The following is a 24,736-nucleotide window of genomic DNA, read 5'->3' as shown; positions in this document are numbered from 1 at the left end:
ATGAGGGCATGAGTAAGAGGTATTCATGGGAAGATTGGTCATAGGGAGCAAGCCACAGAGCAGCGGTCGTGTGTCGACCAAAATGTACTCTTGTTGACTACTCTATAATATGTGAGACCATGTTCCTGTTTATATGCTATAATGTTGTACTTCAGTTTTAAAACACCGATAGGAAATCAAATCCAGGAAGAGTTTCCCAGTCGGTGAATATATATCAAGTTCTCAACTTCATCGTCAGTAGTATTTTAGAGCAAGGAGAAATATGGAAGGCACCGCAAAAGTAGCCCGCTCAGTCATTAACACAGAACGTCGGAAGAGTTGGAAGTTTATTTATTGGATAGTGGACTACCAAGAGGCAAAAAAATTACTGCCAAATTTGGGGAAAGCATGACTTTTAACGAGGTCAAGTTTAAAAAAAAAATACTGCATTAAGACACACGTACGCACTCCGTTGTTAGACAGACTCTGGGCTGATAGCAGGAAGACATCGCAGGGCAGCTGCAGCTGCCGTTGTTCTGCTTTTCCACACCTTTCAAAATGCGTCGGCCTTATAAAAAGAGAAGAACAGTGACACACAGAGGCCTGGTGGAGGAGCGGTGAGCAAGGACAAACTATAAAAATACCAGACAGATCACAGACACATGGTTCCCACGAGAAAGAGCGGGCGATAGCGATAGGAGCAGTGAACAACTGTGGGTATCCCACAGTCTTCTCACACGATGGCTCAGTTCTTTATTTATTTGCAACTATATAATTGGATTATCATGATGAATAGTGCCTTGGGAATTAAAAAAAAACATACCAACAAAATCCAGGGTTCTGGATGCAATCATCTCTGTGTAACACGGCTATTAAATATCTACAGGATAGCGTATGCTTTAATAATAAAGGTCTTTGATACTAAGGTCTTTTTAACTTCTGCTGCTTCTACTTAACGATTCTTTCAGAAGTTCTTTAATACTCTTTCTTAAACATTCTGTAAAATGTAAGAAAGAACGTACATTCTCATGGTCACACACAGTGACAGATTGCAGCGACACATTTACTCCTTGTTGCATACAGGTTGCATATGAGAGACATGGGCTGGCTGCACATTGTAGTGATCCATGCAGGGTAGGCTCACAGAAACACCAAGCAAACAATTAGACTGGTCAGACGTGAAAACTTACCTCCCCCACCCCCCACTCCAGACACAAGAGGCTTAACAGCAGAATTACCAGCACTGACACCTTCGTCAAAACCATGCCGGGCACAGTTAATTCTGGTTAGAAGGGCCACAAGGGACACTGGCAACTAGAAATTTTCCTGGTTCTTGACATGGGTTCAAGACTACACTCTCTTTACATGGCTTTTCCCTATACCGCAGGCATTAGCTGAAGAAGCATTTCAGGCTTCAGATAAAAACAATCAACCTTCACTGCAAAGCTGGAAAGGGTCTCTTTTGAGTCTGGTCCTGGAAGTAGCTTGCTGTAGATCCTTAAGGCAGATGCCAGGGCTCGCTCAAACAAGTTGGAGAGCAGTCTCGAGATGTAAACAATAATATCACGGACCAAGGAGTGACAACCTTGGACAAAAGCTCTTCACAAACGGGCCTGTCTGGGTAAGACAGGCTTCTTGGCTTTTGCAGTCCATGTGGTTTATATACTAGAAATACTGCATATGTTTCTTGTTTTGTTTTGTTTCTATTGTAGAGACTTGTGGACTAGACAAAAAGTTCATGGCGTTGCTTGAAAACCAAAATTACACAGCATGGAGAAGCCATTCAAAAACCTACCGGTGTTCCGGGTTTGGTTTTGACTGTTTCCCGTTCAAATTTTACTTTTGTGGTTGGCATATGGAAAACCAAACTGGGAAATCATAATGTTGGAGTATTTTAAGGGCATGCCATCGTAGATATGAACGAGCTTATTTAGGCAGTAAGATCTCTGCAGAAAGTGCTCGGCCCGATGCCACATTCCGGAATAGCCATTGGTTTCTTTCTCCAGATTGATTATGTTTATAGGTTTCACGAATATCCCTGAAGACTTCCCAGTGTGCTTGGAGACCACGAAATTCATAGCAATATCATCGCAGTTCTGAGTCTCATCGACCAGTGTGTGGACGGCTGCAGGCTGTCTCTGAAAGAGGTCCAGGTATTTGCTGTTGAAGAAGGAGGCGCCGATGAGCACCATGGAGTACTGGTCACCGTTTCCAAGCCCCGGTGTCTGCAGTTCAAAACCCCCGTAACTGTAGATACCGGAAGAAGTGGCGACGTGTTTTCTAGGTACAAATCCTACGATCTGATCAGGAAATTGCTGAGGAGCGGAGGAAAGGAATAATTAGTGTGGCATTTCTTTAGAGAAGACATAGACAAAACGTTTATTACAGAGGAGGTGGCTGGTTTGTCAACTTGCCCTTATTTCTACATCCCCCCCCCCCCCCGGCTTAGTTAACACCCTAATTTCCTCTAATTCTGGACAACCTCATAACTTTGTCTCCTGATAAGCTTAAGTTCCACCATAACCAAAATCTCTCTGAAAAATTATTACAAATAGTCCCCTGATTATAACATTTGATCTAACAAATTTTTGTCACCATGGAGTCTAGTCCTTTAAAGTATGCTGTAAGAAAAGTTGATCACGATGGGTGTGGTGGCACACACCTTAATCCCAGCACCTCTGTGAGTTCTAGGCCAGTCTGGTCTACTCGTGAGTTCCAGGACAGGCAGGGTTATATAGAAAGACCCTGACTCAAAAAACTAAATCAAACCAACCAAAAATTACCTCACCCCAAAACAATAACAAAAACCCAAAAGACAAAAGAAAAAAAAAAACAAGAAAAGTTGATCACATGATTATTATAGGAGATAAGATTTGAGTGATCATTTGAAAAACTATTCTAATCTCTTATGTGTATATAAACATATATATCCATAGATCTGACTTTTATTGCTTTTCAATATTTATTTTTTCCTGTGTTGATTTTGATGTTCTTGAAAGTCACTACTGATTTTAAGCAATTTCAATATTGTTAAAATTTTAAATTTTATGCCCTTTCAGATTTAGATATTTCCTTTTCAAAAAGGAATTTAATGTGAATTTAAAAAAGTAACAAAACATAAGTTACATATTTACACACACATACAGATAAGAGATATAGGATCTTTGAAGAAAGAATAGATGGTAGCAAAAACAATGATATTAAAGAAGGACTTCCTAAAGGTAAAACAAAAAAACAGCAAACAAAAGAAAATGTTGAATTTACAGGACTGAACGTTTAAAAGTTTAATTCATTCTCACGAATAATGTGAACTTCACCTAGTTTGAGTTTTATCTGACCAGGCAAGGGACAGGTGCGTGTGCACACACACTCACACACACACACACACACACACACACACACAAGCACACACACGCACACACAAACACACATACAGTCTAGGCTGAATTAAATTTCAAGGAGCTCAGAATACAGTGAGGGTATTCACACATGGGAGTGGGGATCACCACGCCTGCAGAGGTCAGAAGGCTGTAAACAAGGCAGTTGGGTGAGGCAGGTGGGTGCACTGAGGTTAGTGATCACTGTGTTGCTGGAGACAGAGAGGATGCTCAGGTGACAGATGAGTGGAGGATAAAGGCTAGTCGGCTCCAAAGAAGAACCATTTACGTCGACCAAATACTGAAAATTCTCACACTCCGGAGAAAGCCAGGGGAAGGAACCAAGGTGGGGCAGGGACAGACATGTGTAGGCACTGTCTTCGCCATCTTATGCACACACACACCAAATTATGAAGAGATGCAGGACACTGACCACACAGTCAGACACTCCTGTATGTTTTTGATATTTTATATCTAAAACTTAAAATATGATTTATATTTCTTTATAGTTCATTGCTCTAACAAATCACATCTTTACACTGTACCTGATTCTATCTTTATATTTAGGGTAGACTGATTTTATTTACAGGGCAGGAAAAAAAACTGTTAATGTAGAAAAAAAGGGTACAATCCGTTAATCAATATGCGAGGCATGAAATTAAAAACTGCAGCTTTCGGAAGGCTGGGACGGCAGGGCACTGTCACCACCTGCCCTCCACGTCCCGTGGCTCTGAGGGAGGATTTACTGCGAACCTGACCATCCAGGACAGCACGGTATTTAATCAGAAGATCTGCCCACAGTTCTGGATTCCGGCAGTTCGTAAAGCAGCCTGTAAAGCTCAGCTGTCACCGGTGTATGCTCAGTGGGGGAGCCAGCAAGCAATTTATGCCTGATTGTTCAAGCTGGCATGCAGGAAAAACCACGCCAAAACAAACACCTGCCACCGCAATCGGCACACACACGCCATTATTACCTCAGAATTTCTCACCACGGTCTCCATTGGGATGCAGGCTTGTTGAGGCAATGAATGCTTCCTTTTACAACAAGTTTCTTACATTGTGAACACACAAAAACATTTCCCATTTGAGACACGAATGGTCTGGGGAAAACGTTTCTGCCTTGTAGTTTGGCTGTGCCAGATCCCTTCACTCTTCTTGGGAAGCTAATTCCAATTTTGCTTCCTACTACGCCAAAATGGGAAGCCAATTTTCATGTTGTGTTAACTAAGCTCGGAAGCTCTTGACTGGCCTGTGACAATCTCAACTATGGTTTAGATACTGCCTATCCGGTTTTAGTGGCCCCCATGTTAAACTAAGCTGCCCTGGTTAGGTATTACACAGATAAAACTTTACCCATGTCATAAAAGATATAGCAACATTACCTGCCAAATTGAGAAAGCAAAAACAAGGTCCTGGGCACTAATGAGTGTGTCGTCATCTACCATTAATACTGCTGCAATGGAAAAGGAAAAAAAATACATTCAACAGTCTGGAAATGAATACAAAAAATCAGGAAGATACAGTTGCGTCAACACATACAGTTCAAACTGAGTGTTTCTGAACCCAATTAGTAAATTAAAAATGTATCCTTAGAGAGATCTGTCTCCTTATGGTATTTCCCTGTGGGGAAATATCAACATGCAATTATAGTCCATCAACCAGAAATGAACACTTAAATACAGCCAAGGTTCTTTTAAGAAAATCCTACCCTGGAGAAACTGTTACACGTGGGAAGAAGAGAGTGATACAAATACATTAAGCATAAATTGTGCAGGCTGTGCTGGCTGGCTTTATGCGAACTTGACACAAGCTATAGATACCTGAGAGGAGGGAGCCTCTACTGAGAAAATGCCTCTATAAAACTGGGCTGTCGGCAGGCTCTTAGGGCATTTTCTTAATTAGTGATTGATAGGGAGGGTCTGGCCCTTTGTGGTTGGTGCTGTTCCCTGGGCTGATGGTTCTAGGTTCTATAAAAAAGCAGGTTGAGCAAGTCATGGGGAGCAAGCCAGTAAGCAGCACCCCTTCACGGCCTCTGTATTAGGTCCTGCCTCCAGGTTCTTGTTCTGTCTGAATTTCTGTCCTGACTTCTTCAATAATAAACAGTGATGTAGAAGTGTAAGCAAAATAAGCCCTTTCCTCCCTAAGTCACATTTGGTCATGGTGTTTTATCACAGCAATGGTAACCCTGGCTGGGACAGTCATCTTACGACTTTTCCTTAGTGAATTAATATACACTCTGCAAGTACTATGCCACATGGCATACCTTGGAAAAATATTTTAACATTACCCTCTTTGTTATCATTACAAGATGCATGTGATTCCCTCCCCTAGGAAACTGCTTGTTAGAAACCTGGAAATCGCTTAAGTGTTTCAAAGTGCTTTTTTTAAAATGATAACTCCCCTAAAAGCCAGAAGTCCATCCGCCCGCCCACACGCGCCCTGTCAGCCGCAGAGCCCAGTTTTGCCTCACCGTTGGTCTCCAGCTCGGGGAAGACCTGGAGTCGATTCCTCATCTTGTTGGCTGTCTGTGTTTTGAAGAGGACAGGGACAGGGTGCGGCCCGAGAGAATTCCATAACTCCTCCGGTCCCTTCTCGCCCACGTTGTTCCACACCACGATCACTTTGTGCAGATTTGGCACCGCCTGATAGTGGTTCAGGAGTCTCAGTAAGAGGTCCGTCCTGTTGTACGTCTGCATGATGAGAGTGAAGGAGTCCAGGGCGGGTGTGCCCTGGGGTTTGGCTTCCCTGCGCAGGGCGAGCATCTTGTCCTCTTTGACAGTGGGGAGCAGATTGGTCAGAGCTCCAGCCACGAGCAGTAACACGAGGATGACCACCAGGGAGAAACGGAGCACTCGGATCCCCATGACTCTTCCAGGAAGTTTGCAGATGTGGCAACACCTGGAATAGAGAGCACGACACTCTTAGCATGGATTTTAGTTGACGTCTCCATTCTTTCATAAAGTTATTTGGCCTAACATTTAAAAAAAATGTAGTTTTACATCCTTTTATTCTTCAAAACAATATTTTTATCAATTCTCTGAGAATGTCATACAATCTATGCTGATCATACTCCCTTCCCACCCCTCCCAGACCCCACCATCACTTTCTCATCCCTTCCTGTCTTCTTTTTGATTTTTTTTTTTTTACAATACCCCACAGAGTTCAATTTCTGCTGATCATATGCACCTAAGCTTGTGTTCATCCCTTGGAGTGTATTCCACTTCCAAGGGGCCACACCCTTAAACAACAACAACAGCAGCAAGCAAAAAAGAGAAAAAAAAAAAAAAAAAAAACAAAAAACTGCCTTGCTCTCACCCAGAGGCATCAACTGTCAAGAGTACCTCAGGGCTGGCCACTCCTGGCCCCGCCCCCGCCATGAGAGTTAGAATGTTGACCAGCCTGATACTGCACAGGCAGCAGCCATGGCTGCTCTTTTCCTCCTCCTCTTCACCCCGCCCCCATATCTCCTTCCACTCTATCCTTCCTTCATCTTCTCCTTTGATAGTTTAGATGTTCACAGGGGTTCGATAACTTTTCCAGGGCTATCAAACAATTTGAGTTTTACATGAGGAAAATCTGTCCCTAGAGGCCAGGCTGTTCATCACTGTGGGCAGTGCTGTTCAGCCTGGATTCACCCACAGGCTGAAGTAGGGGCTTGTGGTGATTTGAACGAAAATAGCCCCACCCACAGGCTCCTATATTTGCACGCTTAGTTCCCAGATGATTAACTGTTTGGGAAGATTAAGGGGGTGGGCCACTGGGAGTTTCAAAAGCCCATTCCAGGCTAGTATCTCCTCTCTTTCTCCCTCTCACAGCCCCCCCCCACCCCGTGTCTTGTCTTTGTCTCTCTCAGCCTGATGCCTACAGAGATCAAGAAGTTCTCAGCTACTTCTCCCACATCATGCCTGCCACCATGCTCCCCACCATGATAATGAGGGACTAACCCTCTGCAACCCTAAGCAAGCACCAATTAAATGCTTTCTTTTGTAAGACTTGCCTTGGCCATGGTATCTCTACAGCAACAGAACAGTAAGACAGGACCACATCTCACAGCATACATTACAAGGCATGGTGATGCATACCGCAATCCCAGCATTCAAGAGGCTGAGGCAGGGGGACTGCAAATTCCAGGCCAGCTTGGGCTACATAATATATACTAACACTCTACCTCAAATAAAACAAAACAGTCTTCCAGAGCCAGCCATGGACTAGCAGGAGTGAAGAGATAACAAATGAGGGTAGCTTGGACATTCACTAGTCAGAAAGTCTTATCTAATCAACCTCTCAAGTATACATATGTTAAAAAGGTTAAATCTTCCTGCCAGTTTTACAGACTTAGAAATGACTTTCTGACTCCACACATTATCATTTCCAGGATTGCTACCTCCTGCTTGAACACTGATGGTTTTTAATTACCCCTGTTTCTGATTCCAGACGATTACTCCACAAACCTCCTCTAGGCTTTGCAGACATGTCCTTATGTTGTACTCTGGCAACTGTGTCTGTATCTGTTTTGTCAGTGTAGGAATTCAGCTCGTCATAGCTGCAGCCATCTTTGGATGTCACCTCTGTGACCGCCCCGAGTAGGAAGCTGGGTTTTTCTCTACAGTTTCCCAGCACACCAGAAACAGATAAAACCATGGGAATCGCCAGGCCTTCCTATCAGACCCCACTTAAAGCATGTGCTGGAGTCCTTAAGATTATCTTAAGATAAACCAGCTACAATCTAGAGAAGATGGTCACATCTGCCTCACCCTGTAAATACACCTTTTGCTGACCCACACCTCAGGAGGTCTGGCTGGTGCTTCTGCCATCTGGTGCCACACTTCCGTGCCAATTCCCCCAATAAATTCCGGATCTGTCTGTCTTTCCTTCTTGGCCTCATAGCACCCTGGGGCCAGTCCTCACACCTAGGACCTACTGTACAAGTAAGTACAAAAGCCAGTATTGGGGAAAATAGATTGTCAAAAAAAAAAAAAAAAAAAAAAAAAAAAAAAAAAAAAAAAAAAAAAAAAAAAAAAAAAAAAAAAAAAAAAAAAAAACCTCACTAATGAAGAGACAATATTAAAAAAAATCAACTAGGAATTTCTGGTCAACATTCTAAAAGTACTTTTAGGTCAACAAAACAAATTTCTTAGGATCAGAAAGAATAAGAGGGTCTGGGAGAGACAGCTCCGTGGGGGAAGTGTTTGCCATGCAAAAATCTGAGTTTGATCCTTAGCACTGCTGTGAAAAGCTGGGTGTGGTAACAAGGCCTGTAATCCCAGCACAGCAGAGACAGAGGCAGGTGGATTCTTGGTGTTTGCTGGCCAGCCAGTGGACCTTAGTGTCCATGTCCCAGTGAGAGACCCTGTCTCAAATAATCAAGGTGACTGGCCTGAGGATCATTACACCAGAAGCTGACTTCTACACTTCTCATATATATGTGAACACACACACACACACTACATCCCTTACACACAAAGAAAGAATATGGAATCATTATTACCTGTTTATTTGTTTTGAGACAAGGTCTTGGGACAAAGCTCTGGCTGGCCTTGGATTATACAGCACAGGCTAATCTCAAAATTGTGTATTAGGCCCGATGACTCTGATCCATTCTCCCTTTTCATTCCTATTGAAACAATCTCTCTTCCTAGATTGCACAGTAAACAGACACAATGATAGAAGATGAAGAAGCTCTTAGGACTACTCACTGGAAACCAACTATAGCTAAGGCATGGATCAGTCCTGAGCACGACTCTACTCTTCTTAATAGAAAATTGTCTTTATGTACCACACTGTTTCCTTCCACCTTCTTGCAAAGGTGTAGTAGTAGTGTGTGCACACAGAGCACACATAAGGTCTTCATTTCACAGCCATGGTTGAACTCGGGCAGCTGCAGCTAGGCCATTGTCCCACCAACAACCCTTTAGACCAGGCTAAGCCATCTTTCCTTCTGCATAGAGGACATCTTGCAGGAGTATTGTGTTAAAATCATCACCACGCACCCACGACCTTGCTTCATGGCCCGAGAAGAACCACGTAGATTAGTTTTCACACCCTGCATTTAAGCTTCTGAGGATGCAGATCGGGGCACACATACAGTCCCTGATGGGACAGTGTCCTGACTCAAGTGTGGCTTAACTGTTTCTTATCTGAGGCAGGGTCTCTGTCTTTGCAGCGCAGGCTGACCCTGCAGGCACAGTCCTCCTGCCTCAGTCTCTGGAGTGCCCGGGGTTACAGGAATGCACCATCATGTCCACCCTTGGGAAGTGCTTTCTCACAAGCCACAAAGCCTCTCACGTTTCCAGTCCGGACTTGAAATGCAGTATTCCTTAGACAGACAGATTTCTGACACGTTTTCAAGGGCATTTGGTCTTGGACTATTTTCTGTAGTTTGTTCTGTCAAGAAAAGCAATTTTGTGCTTCTGCCTCTATCATGGCCTCACTCTGAGGCACAAATACAATTAGTAACCTCAGCTTCCGTGTAAATATTTTTCAAGAACAGTAATCTAAGGCTTTGGAGCACAGCATTTTCATTCCATGTGCTCTCTTCCTAAAAACACAGACTGCCAAGATAGTCACCCAAAGGTAAGACGGAGGAAATAATAATCTTGATTCCAAAGGTTCGAAAATCCTTTCGGCACTGAATTTAAAAACAGGTCTCCTAAAACACATGCTCAGCTCTGCATGGTTAGTTATAAACACTCGGGGAAGCAAGGTTTTTGCCAACTGAATTAAAGAACACCAGATCAAGAGCTTTGGACTCCTCTATGGAGCTCGGCAGACACGACATAGACCTTGGAAATGTTTCCACCCACTCACTACCCGGCAGTCTAATTTGGAAAAAGTAATAGAGATTCATTACTGTCGATAATTGCAAACTTTTGACAATATTAGACACCCTCCGGGGTGACAGCTTCCCTTTCCCTTACACCCCTAAAGTGGCACTTATTCCCTGTGCCACCACACAAGTTTTCCCTTCCAAACACCTCCTGAGCCTCAACTTTACTTGTATCAGACAGGTTTCAGGAGAGCTGAATAATTTATGACTTTAGCGATAGATCATAAATATTTCATTTGGCATTTATTAAATAATGTACCTCAATTAAGTTATGCAAATTCCTTAACTTGCCTGGAAGAGTAAGAGAGAAAGGACTTTCCAAGGGGCTGTACAAGGCACACACTCCTTTAGCATGGCTGAGGGTTACCGCTCTATTGTAGGCTTGTTGCAAACAACCCTGATACACTTTGGATAGTTCAAGTCTTTCTTTTGTTTTGTTTTCTAAAGACAGAACCTATCATCTAACGCACGGCTCTGAATGGGGCATCAAAGAGCACACCAGCAAGAGGTGAAGAAATAAGAAGTAAAAAAAAAAAGCTGGGTACCCTGCTTTTAACACCAACTTTTCTCCTTTATTTTTTTTTTCTGTTTTAAAATCGTGTCTGTGTTTATTAACTGACACTCTGTCTCACTCTGAAGGGGATCTCACAGCTTCTTTCCCTGTCTTTTGAGAAAGTCTGTGTAGCCCTGGTTGATCGGAACTTGCTATGTATACCAGAATAGGCTTGAATTATGAGCTCCACCTGCCTCTGCCTCCCTAGTGTGGAGATAGCTCTTAGTCTATTTTCTCACGCCCCCACAACCACACTAGTCGAAAGATAACTAATAAACAATGCAAATATCAACAGAACACAGCAAAGGTCCTTCTTGTCTCCGTGTCTCCAAATATAAAAAATCAAGGTTCTCCCAGTGATTATTTCAACTTGCAGGTGGGTTCATATCTTAGTTCGGCATGGGTAAAGAACACATCCATCCTTTTGGTTATTTTGATAAACTGCTATTCTACTACAGAGGTTTTTCACCCATAGATGGTTGTACCATTCAAGGATAGCTGGCCAAGTCTGGAGACATTTTGGGTTATCACGACTAAAGGGGAGACACTATGGCTATCTAGAGGGTAGATGTCAGGAGTACTGTGGAACACATCACAGTGAGCAGGATGGCACCCACAGCACAGTATTATGGAGCCTGTTGTGCTCAAAGCACCAAGGTGGAGAAGCCTTGCTCTGCTTTTCAGTTGCCTAGTAAGATCCACTTGAACACAGAGAGAAAGAACTACCAGAGAATCCACTGCTATTTGTTATGCTCGAACAAGGGATAAAGCTGCCAAAGACGTCCCAATATTTGCTTGCCTCCCTGAAAGGACAAGTAATCCTCGGATAGAAGGATCTCAGAGGCCTCTAACGCCCACTTCTTCTTTCTATAGATCAGCAGTTGGAGGTCTGGGGAGGGACACTTGCAGTCATGCAGCTGCACTGGCCTATGCAGCAGCAGCAGGAGAACCAAGGCAAGCTTTTCTGGCTAGCCCAGCCCACGACTGTCCACTGTGGCATGGCTGTTCCTAAAACACCTCGCAAGTAAGGTAAAAATTAGTTCTTTGAATAAGAACATTTTTATAGTTTCAACGAGACGTCACCTTCCACAAAACGCACCTATTTAAAGAATATGGTTCAGTGTGTTCTTTTAATGTCCTCTGAGTTTTGGAAACATCGTGACTGTTTTATTGTTGTTGTTGTTACTGTTTGTTTGTTTTTAAGATGGAGTCTTGACTTCTATCCCAGGCTGGCCTCATATTCTCAAGCTTGCTGCCTCAGCATCCTGAGTGCTAAAAATGCAAGCAAGTGCCAATACGTTCATTCAAGATTTATTTTGAAAACACCTTCTGTGCCCACAAGGAAACTCAGGCCTATGAACAGTCCCTTCAATTTCCATTAATCGCATCCTTTCCCAGCTCCAGAAAACCACAAATTTACTTTTTGTCTCAATGAATTTGCCTATTCTAGACATTTCTATGAATGAAACTATACAATATATGGCTTTTATAGCTTTTTTTGTTGTTGTTGTTTGTTTTGAGACGGGGCTTCTCTGTAGCTTTGGAGCCGGTCCTGGAACTAGATCTTGTAGACCAGGTTGGCCTCGAACTCACTGAGATCTGCCTGCCTCTGCCTCCCGAGTGCTGGGATTAAAGGAGTGCGCCACCACTGCCCGGTTGGCTTTTATATCTTATTCCTTTTACTTAGCAAAAACATTTTCAAACTTCATACACAGATTTAAGCATCTCTTTTTGGCATGCATATGTACATGATGTGTGTGTGTATGTGTGTGTGTGCATATTGACTTGGAATGTGGGTGGGCACACATGTGTGTGGAAGCTACAGGCTGGCATTGCTTATCTTCCTCAATCACTATCCACTTTATTAACTTTAGTAGTGGCAAGGTCTCTGCTGACCCAAGAACTTGCAGATTCGGCTAGTCCAGCTAGTCAGCTTGCCCCACAGACTCTATCTCTGCCTCTGGAGGGAGCACGGGGACTAGGGGGCCTGCCACGCCTGCCTGGCACTTACGCCAGCTCTGGGGATCGTCACATTTGCACTGTGAGCACGGAATGTACTGCCTTGTCCTTCTCAGGCCTACCCCCCCCCATTCTATTTTCGCTCCCAGATAATGTTCTAGTATACAGACAGTTCGCATTTTGCTTATCTGCTCATCAACGGCTGCGTACTTTGGTTGTTTCCATATTTGGGCTATTATCAATATTGCTGCAATGAACATTTGTGAGCAAATGTTTATGCAGACATTTGCCATCGCTTCTCTTGGGCAAACGCTGAGCTGTGGAACTGCTGACTTAGGACGTGAGGAAAGTTTACATTTCCGAGGGAAGTGGTTTCTGGAAGACGATTGTTGGAAACATTTTAGATGTGGACATAAGATAAAGTAAGAGAGCAAACGATACATGGCAAATGAACTGTGAGTTACAAATACGTGTATGCCTTTAAATGGAAAGGGAAATCGGAATTTTCCAAGATGCACTACCTACCAACAGTCCCCAGAAGCAGTGTAGTACTGCTGAATTCTTTTCTTGGGGCTACTTGCTTCAGCCTGAAAGAGGAACCATTATGCAGAGAGAAGCTGTAAACAAATATGTCAGAGTGGAGCAGGAACAAAAAATGTCCTCTGGCTCATCAGGTAGAAACACAGCGAGCGGCCTGGCACCAGACCACGCGGATCTGCCGCTTTCATCTTGATGCTACAGATGGTACAAGAATGGTAACTATTCTGCCATTTCACTGTGCGATCTGCCCGATACGACACAGACTGTTTCTCTTTGGGCTCATTCTCCAGGATATGTACTTGCATAAAAACTGATGATTATAGACGACAGATGCTCAGAGAAAGGCCTTCATCTGCCAGACAGAAAACCCTCCCAAGGTGAAACGCAGAGGTCATTTCAGAACGTGGGGCTTCCCTCTACAGACCTGCTAGATGAGCTGGGAAGACGCAGCCGCCGACTGCCTAGCCGCTTCTGGCCAGGTATACTGCGTGCATATGGCACTGTTCGAACTGAGGCAAAGGGGCTGGTGACATACAGCAAGCCCATCTGTCTCCTGTCTTAGCCATTTACCTACACTTCCTTCTGCCAATCCGAACAAACTGCGCCCCATCAAATCTTTCAAATATCACCGGCACTCTGCAACTTTCCCTCCCTGCCCTCCACCCCATGTGCTCCTCAGGCATGGAGACAGATCTCAGTTCCCGGTGTTACAGCCGCACTTCCAGCACCTTCTCTGCAGTGGATGAATCTCTTTCATTACATTGAGTTATTTCGTGTAGGGAGAGGCTCCTGTCACACAGGCATGGGAAGGTGAGAACTGAACCTGGGTCCTCTGGAAGAGCAATCAGTGCTCTTCACTGATGTGGGATGTCTCTCTGTAGGTGGTGATTATGTTTTATTACCATTGGTTAATATAGAAGCTGATTTGGCCAATAGTCAGGTAGAATATGCCTGGTGGGAAATCCAATCAGATACAAGGAGAAAAAGGGTGGAGTGGAAGAGACTCCAGCAGCTGCAGGAGTAAGGTGTGAGGTAATAATCTATGAGACTTTTGATAAAATACGTGTTAATAGAAAATAGATACATAATAGAGTAATAGAAATGGGTTCATTTAAGGTGTAAGAGCTAGTTAATAATAAGTCTAAGCTAATAGGCCAAACACTTTGGAATTAATATTAAGCCTCAGAGTGGTTACTCTAAAAGGGCCTTGGGACTGAGAAAAAGCCTCCATTTACACTTCACCACTGAGCCATCTCTCCAAGCCCAGGTTGGATTTTTGTTCATATTCATAAATCCATTCTTGTCACTATTACTTCAGAAATGTCACACTGCCCTTCATTCATTCTGTCAGTTCTGGCCTCTCACTTTCTCCCAAAGAGCTCACCAGATTCTTGACTTCTGTTACTTGTTTTGCAAGACTAAACATATCAAAAGATAGTTAAAGTTACTCTGTGTTAATCATAAGCTTCAAAAGGCAGGAATAAATACACACACGTAGACACACACAAAAGATACAGATAAAAGTGTCATAGATGTTTCTTGTGATCTTGCCATGTGTGTGAACAGTCAATCATACAGCTACATGAATGGTGATCAGCTAAGTCATGAACTCTTAGGGCTAAAGCAACCCATCTTTTCCAGTAACAGTATACTACACAGACGTATAGACACACACGATCATTGATAACCACCGAAAACAGTGTCCTTTAGAAGGCCTAGCTCTGTCTTTACTGTATTTCTGGAGCTATAGTTCTGAAACAGAATCACTAAAATATTATTTCTTAAAGCTCCATATATATACTATCACATTTGACTAGGTAAGTGCTACAGTACCAGGTCACTCCCCAGGGCATACCGTGAGAAAATCATTTCAGCACTGGTTACATCACAGTCAAGCCCACTGCTGCAGGCAGCCAGGGTAAGTGAGCTACTTCAGTACCGTTAAATCAAGTTAGAGGGAACAGCACTGGCAGCATTCAAAGCAGGGTATCAGTCACTACACACCAGTGTCTCTATTGCCTGTCCCGATCTCCCTTGCCAGTCTATACCAAAAGCTGGTCATCAGTCTTGGGCTTTCAGCTCCTCCTTCTTCCCTTTCCTGCTCAGAACATCATGTTCTCAGCACAGCTCCAGGGAGTCACTATCAATAACTAGAACTTACCATCATCCATTTACAGGGAAATAAAACATAAATATGTATAAATTGCTTTTAATGCACAGCCTGCCTCCCTCGATCCAGCCATTTATCACGGAGGCACACAGTGAGGTCCTCTCAACCTCCAAAGTGCACAGGTGTGAATTATCATAGATAAAATCTCTGATCGTTTCTCTTGGAACTGTCAGCTAATTACAGATGATAATGATGATAATGCCGTGTTGGAAGATGACCAATCCAACAGAAGCCTACTAGAAGAGGATCAAGAGTGCCCTTATTCCTAAGAGGAACACTGCGGACTCTACAAGGATCCAAGGCATCAATGGACAGTAATCTAGAAATCTAGAAACAGAAAAGTGGCTTTATCCCAGCAGAGTCTAACGCAAAATTCGTTTGAGAACTGGGTCAAAAAAGATGTCAAGTCCATCTGCAAATCGATTGTTTTCGCCATTTCAGGACGCAGGTGCTTTTCATTTGAACCTCTACCTGTGTTAGTAAACGGAAGATTGGGGAGGTGGGGAGCAACACTGTCAGGTCACAAATCCCTTGGACTGGCCTGTGGAACTCTTTCCCTTCTAGTGGAAACTGGTTTTCAGCAGCCTCCAAAGCTGCTTCTTGAGGAGGAACAGATTCATGCATCTGAATTATGACTTGAAGCATTTTCAGATACCAAGCACCAGTTCACGTCAGCTTTCTCACTTGAGTGGGGGAAGGTCGGCCATACAACCAATGGCGCTCTGTCCTCTCAACCAATATTTATAGGTTCTTACCACGTGCCCAGCACGGTGGGAAGGAGGGCAGACATAGCTTATCTTACCCTCAGTTAGTCATAGCAATGGAAGTTGCCAGAACTTTCCTCCCTTGACATTATACAACAGTTCCAACTGAGAGCATTTTTAATTCTTGGAGAGAAAAAAAATAAGATAGGCACACATACGGGACAGAATAGGAGAAGTGTTTCCTGAACCACAGAGTGGTGGGCCAGAATCAAACTCCGGACTCACCTGAGCAACACTGTACTCTCTCCATGTTTTGCAGGGATGCTATTTTCAGCTTTAGTCCAGGCTACAAGAGTATTTCACATATAGAGGTAATGGAGCTTGCGGTGTAGGCTCAGTACATGCTTAGAATATATAAAGCCATAGGCTCAATCCTCAGAGTGAAATGATTAAAAAAGAAGACACCACACTTGATCTTAGCCAAAAGGCTGAGTTGTTCAATTTCAGAAAGGCTTCCATACACCACAAAAAGGAACCTTCAAGTATTGATTTTATCCCAGAATCTGGATTATGATTTTAGTGGATTCACCCTAGAAGAGGTCTTATGGTATTTTCTAGTAGGTCCTGGTTCCAGCTAGAATTTTCTTTTTGTTTTTTGAGACTCACTATACAGTCAAGACCGGCATCAAATTCACAGCCCTCGTGGCCTAGCCTCCCCAGGGCTGGGACAGCTTCCATACCTGCCAGAACTTTTATTTTCAAGAAAATAAAACTACCAATGCAAAAAATTTGAACTAAGCCGGGTATGGTGACATATGCCTTACTCCAAGCACTTGGAGGCAGAGTCAAAGGCAGCCAGATCTCTGTGCGTTAAGAGGCCAACTTAGTATACACAGTGAGCAGGTTCTTGGCTAGTCAGGGCTAGTGAGTGAAACCCCATGGCAACAAAACAAAACAAAAATCCAAAGAAAAAATGCAGACAAAAATAGCTGTATTTCATTATTGTCATATTTACAATAGCTTTTAAAAAAAAGAAAGAAAGAAAAGAAAAAGTCCAAGTGTCCATGGATGAATAGATAATCCATCTATTTGGGAAGTGTGGTATACAAGACTTTTTATTCAGTCTCAAAAAGGAAGTTAAACTATGTAAAACAAAGACTCATACAAAAAGAACAACTATTGCATGATCTCCCTTAACATGAGGTATTTAGTTAAACTCAAAGAAACAGGCTGTAGACTCAGATTGCCCAGGGCTGGGAGCAGGTAGAAAAGGCTAGTTTGTTGTTGTTTTTTAATGGGTATAAAATTTCAGTTTTATAAGATGAAAAAGTTTTGGAGATTAGTTATATACCAATATAAACATATTTAAGACTTCAGAGAGGCAAATGATATATTTTACTGTATGTATTTTTTCATGTATTTTTTTTTAAAGCAACAGAATCTGTTACTTACCTCATTGTGTAACTAATTTTTTACAGTGGCATCCCTTATGGCTTCAGTGCTCGACAGGAACAGGCTTTCTTGGTGCTATTAAAAGATATCAAAGAATTTTCTGTGATGCTTGGAGTGACTTTTAAATTAAAAATTGCTATTCTATGTTCTAAAAATTACATTTGGGGGACAAGGAAGATAGTGTTTTCCTGCTGGTTGATGCTAACAGCTGTGGCTCTTCTGTATTTAGACCTCTTTGGCGGGTCCAGAAACAGAAGACACAGGGATCATCCCAACTCCTGAACACCGACAGACACACTCGGAACCCAAGCAAACACACCATGAAGTGAATCCAAGGGCCATGTGTATCATCTGCATCACTATTCAACTCCTAGACTTCCATGTGCCATTACTCCTAGCTACTGCTGTAATGCCTTTTGTTCGGCAGCAGTTCACAGGACATTAATTTGCAGTATCTCATAAACCATGGGTCTGAAACAGGGTTGCAGATAAATGCCAGCCCGGATTACTGAGGTTGACAGATGGCATCCTTCTCACGCTTGCTGTCTGCCATTGGGAAGGACCTGGAACAAGAGGAGTTTCCGTCCTTTAATCCTCTCTGCTTCCATTTTTCAATTTTCAACCACATGTCTGAACAGCTGGGTTTCTAGCCCCCGCCCCCCCCCCCCATATAGCATGCACAATTAATCAAAAGCACCTAATTGACGATGTAAACCAATATTTAAAGGTTCACAGTAGGAACACGTTGATTAATGTAAGAACATTTATTACTGTGTCTATTTTATGGTCTTCCCTAGTCATTTGAACTTGTAATGCGTGAAGGGATTACGAATTATGACTGGGGATTTCCCAAGTACCTCATCTGATTGGAGGCTTGCTAAATACTGACCACCAAAATAGAGCTGAGAAATCAAAAACATTTTCCTCCCAATTCATCTTTTTTCTTTTTTTATGCTAAAAATGATTGCAGAGGTAAAAGGAACGGGTTAGCATACAGAGAAAGGCTCCCTGAGTGACAGCTGTCTCTCTTCACTCCTCCCAACTCATTTCCCGTGTATAACTTACACACCACGCAACCCTAAGACACGGGACTCTTTACATCAGCTTGTCCTCTCCAGAAAACTGTTTCAGGCAACGAACTTTGCCTTTATAGCCCCAGTCGCCACCACAGAGTGTGACACAGACTAGATACTCACCAAATGGATGACTGAGAGAGAGTCAGATTCTGACACAATATACACAGGGAAACATGGACAGGACAGATATTGTTGTTGTTATTATTATTATTATTTGGTTTCTCGAGACAGGGTTTCTCTGTAGCTTTGGTACCTGTCCCGGAACTAGCTCTTGTAGACCAGGCTGGCCTCGAACTCCCAGAGATCTGCCAGTCTCTGCCTCCCGAGTGCTGGGATTAAAGGCGTGCGCCACCACCACCCGGCTGACAGATATTATTTTTTGAGATAAAAAAAAAAATAGAAAGAAAGAAAAAGCAAGCAAGCAAGCATAGTGGAAACAATTTCTACCCCTAGAACTTTTCCTGATTTAAACAATGTCCCTCTCTGAGCTTTATATTGCAAACAAAAATTCCTTTAATGCTGAATTGGCCACTGGCCATTATGCTATCCAGGGCTTAAGGATTTGAAATAGCACTGCTACTTTTAGAAAGGAAAAGATCCCCAAGAGAGCATCTATCTTAAATCTTGAAGGGAGGGAGATAAATCTAGGAGTCTCTAGAAACTGATAGAGCTGAAATTAATTTTCTTTCATGTATTTCAAAACTATTCAGTAATGGGTAATGTGGGTTTCTCCCTAAGCCAGCTAGGCAATTGCAGATCTACAGTAGTACAAGACGGAATACAAAATTTATTTCCAAATGCAGAATAAAAAACTCATAGGCTCAACTTGCAGCTGACCTTGAGGTGAAGGCTGGAAATCACTTGCTGAAATTTGATTATTTCTATGTATCCCCATCAACATACTGAAATAAAGCAGCCTTGGAAGGAAAAAAAATAGGTTGCAATGGAAATATTTAGTCTTAAACTACTTACTTACTCTGCATCCAGTTAGGGCTTCCCCAGCAATGCAGTAAAGCAAGATTCAAAGACTACTCTAAACACAAAAGTATGTTTTTAAAAAGTAAATGCTATTAATTGAAAATATTCACTTAAAATTAAAAAGTCAAATATAACCCAAGAAAAGCAAAGACAAAAATGCTCTTCCCAGAACTTAATATGTAGAATTAAGCCGGTTTTTTTTTTTTACCAGATTTTAAGGGTTTACATTTTTAAAAAAATTACAAGATACATTTTCAAAAATCAAATTACAGAATAAATTCCTCCTACACATAAAGTTCCAAGAACGAAGGCAAAACAGTCATAGATTCCAAATGGAAAAATAAAATCAACGAAAGAGGATTTTACAGTCGCCTCACCTCCAGTGCAGAGGATTGCAGTGGGGCCAGCAGGATTATTTCCAGCTTGGTTAGCACAAAACGGAAGGGGAGTCTCCTTTGCTTGTCTCTTTCCCAACCCCTCTCCTAAACCAGGCTTCCAACCAGTCCAATTGATAACCCAGGAAACGCACCGCCTGCAAAGTGAGGGCCCAGAGCAGGGGACAGTCCCCGAGTGGCCATCCCTCCCTCCCTCCCTTTGGGTGACGCTCCACTTCCTGTTAGGCAAATAGACATTCCCAAGAAGCTCGGTTCTGTAGTTTCCAAGCCACCTCCCAAAGCCAAACCCTCTTTCTCGGTTTCCATTCCTAGGGAACAACTTTTAATTTTCACGTGGCTAGCTAACCTTGTCTAAACAATCCCCCAGAAAGATTCTGGAGTGTGTCCTTACCCAGCCCAGGCCCGGAAGGCTCATCCACAGCGTCCCTCATCCAGCCGGCTTGTGACTGCACCTCCTGAAATGGATCTTAGTGACAGCTACTGTCCCGGGGTGACCGGGATGCTACTGGGACGAGTTAGCGCTTGTCATCAGGGCTGCAACCAACTGAGGTTGCCCGGGAGGGACAAACAACATGAAGCCACAGCCTCCACGTACCTAATCCTAAAAGACTTCTTTACAATACCTTTAAGTGTTTCTTTTGCAAGGCACCCAACGATCGCGTCCCGCGTGGCGGTTTCCGCGGGTGGAGTGCACTCCCTCAGCGTTGACCTCGCGAAGCCATCGTCGCGCATCCTGCGTAGTGGCGGCGCAGCGCGTGGCTGCCTGGGTCCCTCAGCGGTGCTGCCTCAAGCACAGCGGGGATTTGAGGTCCTCAGGGGGTTAACGCAGAAGGGGCAGGCGCGGGCTGCACTGCATCCGGGAACGCTGGTGGTGGGCGATCCGGGTGGGTGACAGCAGGCCCTGAACCCAGCCAGCCACGTCTGCAGAACCGCAGCTGAGGACTTCCTTCGTGAGATCAGGAGAGAGGACCCCCGGTTCAGCTGGAGGTTCCCCGGGAGCCTTGCAGCCCGGGCTTTCTGCAGCCCTCCAGAGCCCCGCCTCCTCCCTCCGTAAGCCCCGCCCCTGCCCGAGCCCCCACCCCGCCTCCCGCTTTCCCGTCCCAGGACGCGTTGCGCGGCCCGGGCCGGAAGTCCTCGAGTTCCCGGGTGTGTGTCTGTGTCTGTGTCTCGGGGCGGTACGCCGCCGCGATCAAGCACCTAGAGGGTCCGCGTCTGAAGCTGTCACTGCCGCCACCATACCGGATCACTTCTGTAGAGGGACGGAGGCCCGGCCCTTCGCCGGGTGGAGAAGATGTTACCCCTGTCCATCAAGGATGATGACTACAAACCACCCAAATTCAATCTGTTTGGCAAGATCTCAGGCTGGTTTAGGTGCGGGGTGCCGTGTCTGCTGGGAGGGGGCTGTCCGGCTGGAGGAGATAAAGCCAGGGGCTGAGGATGGGTGTAAGGTCCAGGGTGGGAGCGTCACCCTCCTGCTGTGGTGGAAGGAGCATGTGGACAGGGTGGGTCTTGAGAGGGGGACTCGACTTCAGGGTCCCGGCACCCCCTTGGCTCCTGCCTGCTTCTAATCACCTGTATCGTGCTCAGGGCCATCCTGTCGGACAAGACATCCCGGAACCTGTTTTTCTTCCTGTGCCTGAACCTCTCTTTCGCTTTTGTGGAACTACTCTACGGCATCTGGAGCAACTGGTAACCAAAGGGGAAGATGATTGGGGCGGAAAGAGAGGGTTAGGGAAACTAGCCACTATTTGCTTAGTGCCACGTAGCTCTGTACCGGTAGGTTCAGGTCTTACCTTGGCCGCTATCATTGCTGTCTCATATCAACTCGTAAGGGATGCTTTTCTAAGATCAGGGCCCATAAGGTACAGTCTCTTACTTGATTTCCTGCAACTCCATCAGACAGGACTGACAGGCCCCCCGCCTCTTTTTTTTTTTTTTTTTTTTTTTAAGATAAAATAAATCTCTTTTCTAACTTGCCTTAGCTTTGCCTCAGGAAAACTGGGAGGATCTTGTTAGCTAACCTCCCAGTGGGTGTGGCTTTTATGTTTTTGGATCTTACCCTTCAGATTCTGAGAGGGTAGATCTGAGCGACCCTGTTTAATTAATGATTGTCTTTGAATGGCTTTTGAAGAGGTTTGTGAAGAGACCTTTGGCAAAGCATATGCCATTCTCTTTTACGGTGAAACTGTCTCATTATTTTTCTTCGTATCTTTACCGCAGTGGAAAATCCGATACGGTTTTCTGAAAGTGCCTCTGGATTTGACTGTTTTTGGTGTCACCTTTGGGTTTGTTGTTTGTTTGTTTCTGTCTTCTGCTGTCCTGATTCGGGTAGAGGAGCGTCCAGTGTGAGTGAGGAAGTAAAGTCTCTAGTATTTAAGTGTTAGGTGTGGGATAACTTCTGGGCTTGTCAGCATACTTCTCAAGGGTGCTAACTCCACCTGTAGACTTTATTCCCTTTTAAGAATCCGCTAAGAGAGGGGCTCTCCCGGAGAATCATAGTTTAGTTTTCAACGGCATGTCTGGAGGCTCACAAGTGCCTGTAACTCCAACTTCAAGGAACCTTACTCCTTCTGTGCCCCACAGGCACCCACACACATGTGGCAGACACACACACAGACAAAAATTTTTAAAAAATGTTAAAGAATCTAATAAAGAATGAGAGGTATAAATCTCCCAGAATCTTCGAAGGCAAGTTATATGGGCTCTTCTATTATCCTGTGCCATTTATGTTTTTTTTTTGTTGTTACTTCTATTAAACTAACTTGATCTCTGCCTTTTAAAATACATTTTCAGAGAGAAAAAGATGGTAGTCTTTGGTCTCTCGCTCTGCTGAGTTTGAACAAACTTAATTCAATCACCAGGTGTTGTGACATCTCTGGTGCCTACCTTTGATCATTTGTTGGGATTTTGGTATGGCTTAGTGGTATAGTTCTTGCCTGCCATTTACTAGGCCCAGTACTACCAAACGCGCACACACACACACACACACACACTCAGGAGGATGTCTGTGAGTTTGAGGTCACCCTTGGCTACATAGTTCCTGGGCAGCCAGAACTAAGAGACCCTGCCTCAGAAAACAAAAAGCACAAACAAACAAAGAAACAAACAAAACACAACAAAAATCCCCCCCCCCAATAAAACAAAACCTTCCATAAGTAGTAGATTATAAAGATTATTGGTTTTATTATTACTTGGGGCACAGAAGTCAAAGTAACACTATTTAACCTTTATGTATTTAAGAATTGTTTTGATTCTCCTGAGAATTGTATGTATATTGAAGCATATCCCATAATAGATATTTTTAATCTCATAAAGTTTATGCCCTTCAATAGGTCACATTTGCTGAAAGCACTATTGATTTAATGTGTATTTGAATATAATATTTTTATCATTACTATATATGATTTATAATGTACTTGACATTTTTCTCTTTCTGAATTGGGTCATAATTTTGGCATTGGTGCTGTTTATTTGATGACTACACTGTAGCTTGTATCATACATTTTACTAGCTATTCTATAGAACAACATACTATATTTCATTATGACCTTTCATTGGTTCTTAGAAGTTGAGAGGAAAATGTAGGACTAAATGATCTCCATGGTTTTTGTTTACTTTGTGACATTATCTTTTCTATCTTTTTAAAATTAGATTTCTTTTTTCTCACATAATATATCCCTCTACTCTTCTCATTTCCCCTACCTCCCCTCTTATCCAGATCCACTCCCTTTATGTCTCTCATTAGAAAACAAACAGGTTTCAAAGGGATAATAATGAAATAAAATACAAGATAAAACAAAACCTAACACTTTGGAATTGGACAAAACAAACAGAGACCACTCATTTATGCACTCGGGAATTGCATAAAAACACTAAACTGGAAGCCTTAATATATATGCAGAGGATCTGTTGCAGACTTGTACAGGCTTTGTTAGTTTTCATTCATTTATTGTTAAGTAACTACATAATCTCAACAGAAGAATGTAGTTTTGCAAGGTTAATTTTTTTTTTTTCCAAGCTGTAGCAAAAAGCAAAGGCAATAATTGTTTAAGCAGACAGTACCTTCTTCCCAGGGCGGTTGGCAGAGCTGCACCTCTCCCTTGCATCAGAATGCCCGGAGCTTAGAGAGATCGAGACAGAAAATGTACATGGTCTTTTAAGATTTGTCTGGATGCTAACACATTATGCTTCCCTCATACTTTTATCACATGCTCATGCCTGAAAGCCATGTGGTTTAGTCCACGAAACCATGTGGATTGATACAAGTCAAGGCTCTTTATCAGAGGAAGGGAGGGCATATGTACTGGAGAAAATCCACCCACTTAACATTGATGTGGGATTCCCCTCTGTATATGCAGTGAATATGTTTGATTACCATTGGTTAATAAAGACGCTGCTTTGGACTATGATAGGGCAGAATATAGGTAGGCAGGAAAACTAAACTGAAGGCAGGGAGAATAAAATAGAGTCAGGCAGATGCCATGTAGCTGCCGAAGGAGAAAGATGTCAGAACCTTACCAGTAAACCACAGCCTCGTGGTGAAACAGAGATTACTAGAAATGGGTTAATCGTAGATATAATAGCTAGCTAGGAATATGCCTAAGCCATTGGCCTAACAGTGTTGTGATTGATACAGTTTTTGTGTGATTATTCAGGTCTGGGCAGCCGGGAAATATAAAAGCAGTCTCTGTTTACATAGCTTAGGAAGTCCAGGTGCAGTGTTTTTG

General features: G+C 43.4%; 2 protein-coding genes across 8 annotated transcripts in view; one reads left to right on the top strand and one right to left on the bottom strand.

The window, feature by feature from the left end:
* Window positions 1–309: 309 nt before the first annotated feature.
* Window positions 310–21,050, bottom strand: Extl2 (exostosin like glycosyltransferase 2). 7 transcript variants are annotated; one of them, XM_050151982.1, is made up of 8 exons: window positions 20,633–21,050; window positions 20,401–20,464; window positions 19,992–20,146; window positions 17,880–18,123; window positions 17,561–17,635; window positions 5,827–6,254; window positions 4,739–4,809; window positions 310–2,294 (listed from the first exon to the last, which is right to left on the bottom strand). In XM_050151982.1, exons 5-8 carry the CDS (start codon window positions 17,563–17,565, stop codon window positions 1,809–1,811), a joined length of 990 nt encoding a protein of 329 aa, XP_050007939.1. In that variant the 5' UTR covers window positions 17,566–17,635; window positions 17,880–18,123; window positions 19,992–20,146; window positions 20,401–20,464; window positions 20,633–21,050; the 3' UTR covers window positions 310–1,808. The 7 variants fall into 7 exon arrangements, with proteins under 7 accessions (XP_050007939.1, XP_050007617.1, XP_050008015.1 ...); XM_050151660.1 differs by lacking the exon at window positions 17,880–18,123; XM_050152058.1 differs by lacking the exon at window positions 19,992–20,146.
* A 79-nt stretch (window positions 21,051–21,129) lies between these two features.
* Window positions 21,130–24,736, top strand: part of Slc30a7 (solute carrier family 30 member 7) — a 62,897-nt gene continuing 59,290 nt past the window's right edge. Inside the window, exons 1-2 of the mRNA XM_050145050.1 lie at window positions 21,130–21,380; window positions 21,597–21,698. Of these exons, the coding sequence (XP_050001007.1) occupies window positions 21,301–21,380; window positions 21,597–21,698 (182 nt within the window). The 5' untranslated portion in view covers window positions 21,130–21,300. The remainder of the gene's footprint in view (window positions 21,381–21,596; window positions 21,699–24,736) is intronic.

The sequence above is a fragment of the Alexandromys fortis genome, unplaced genomic scaffold (genome assembly GCF_014885135.2).
Source record: "Alexandromys fortis isolate MF-2015 unplaced genomic scaffold, M_Fortis_MF-2015_v1.1 scaffold_19, whole genome shotgun sequence".
NCBI lineage: Eukaryota > Metazoa > Chordata > Mammalia > Rodentia > Cricetidae > Alexandromys > Alexandromys fortis.
This window is presented reverse-complemented; position numbering and strand designations above follow the sequence as displayed.

What these genes read in the sequence shown, in the direction of transcription:
- Extl2 (XM_050151982.1), bottom strand. An exon ending in CCCCGAGCTGGAGACCAACG is followed by an intron (nt 4,810 to 5,826) that starts GTGAGGCAAAAC and finishes TTTCCATTGCAG; the next exon opens with CAGTATTAATGGTAGATGAC. An exon ending in TTGCTTTCTCAATTTGGCAG is followed by an intron (nt 2,295 to 4,738) that starts GTAATGTTGCTA and finishes TCCGCTCCTCAG; the next exon opens with CAATTTCCTGATCAGATCGT.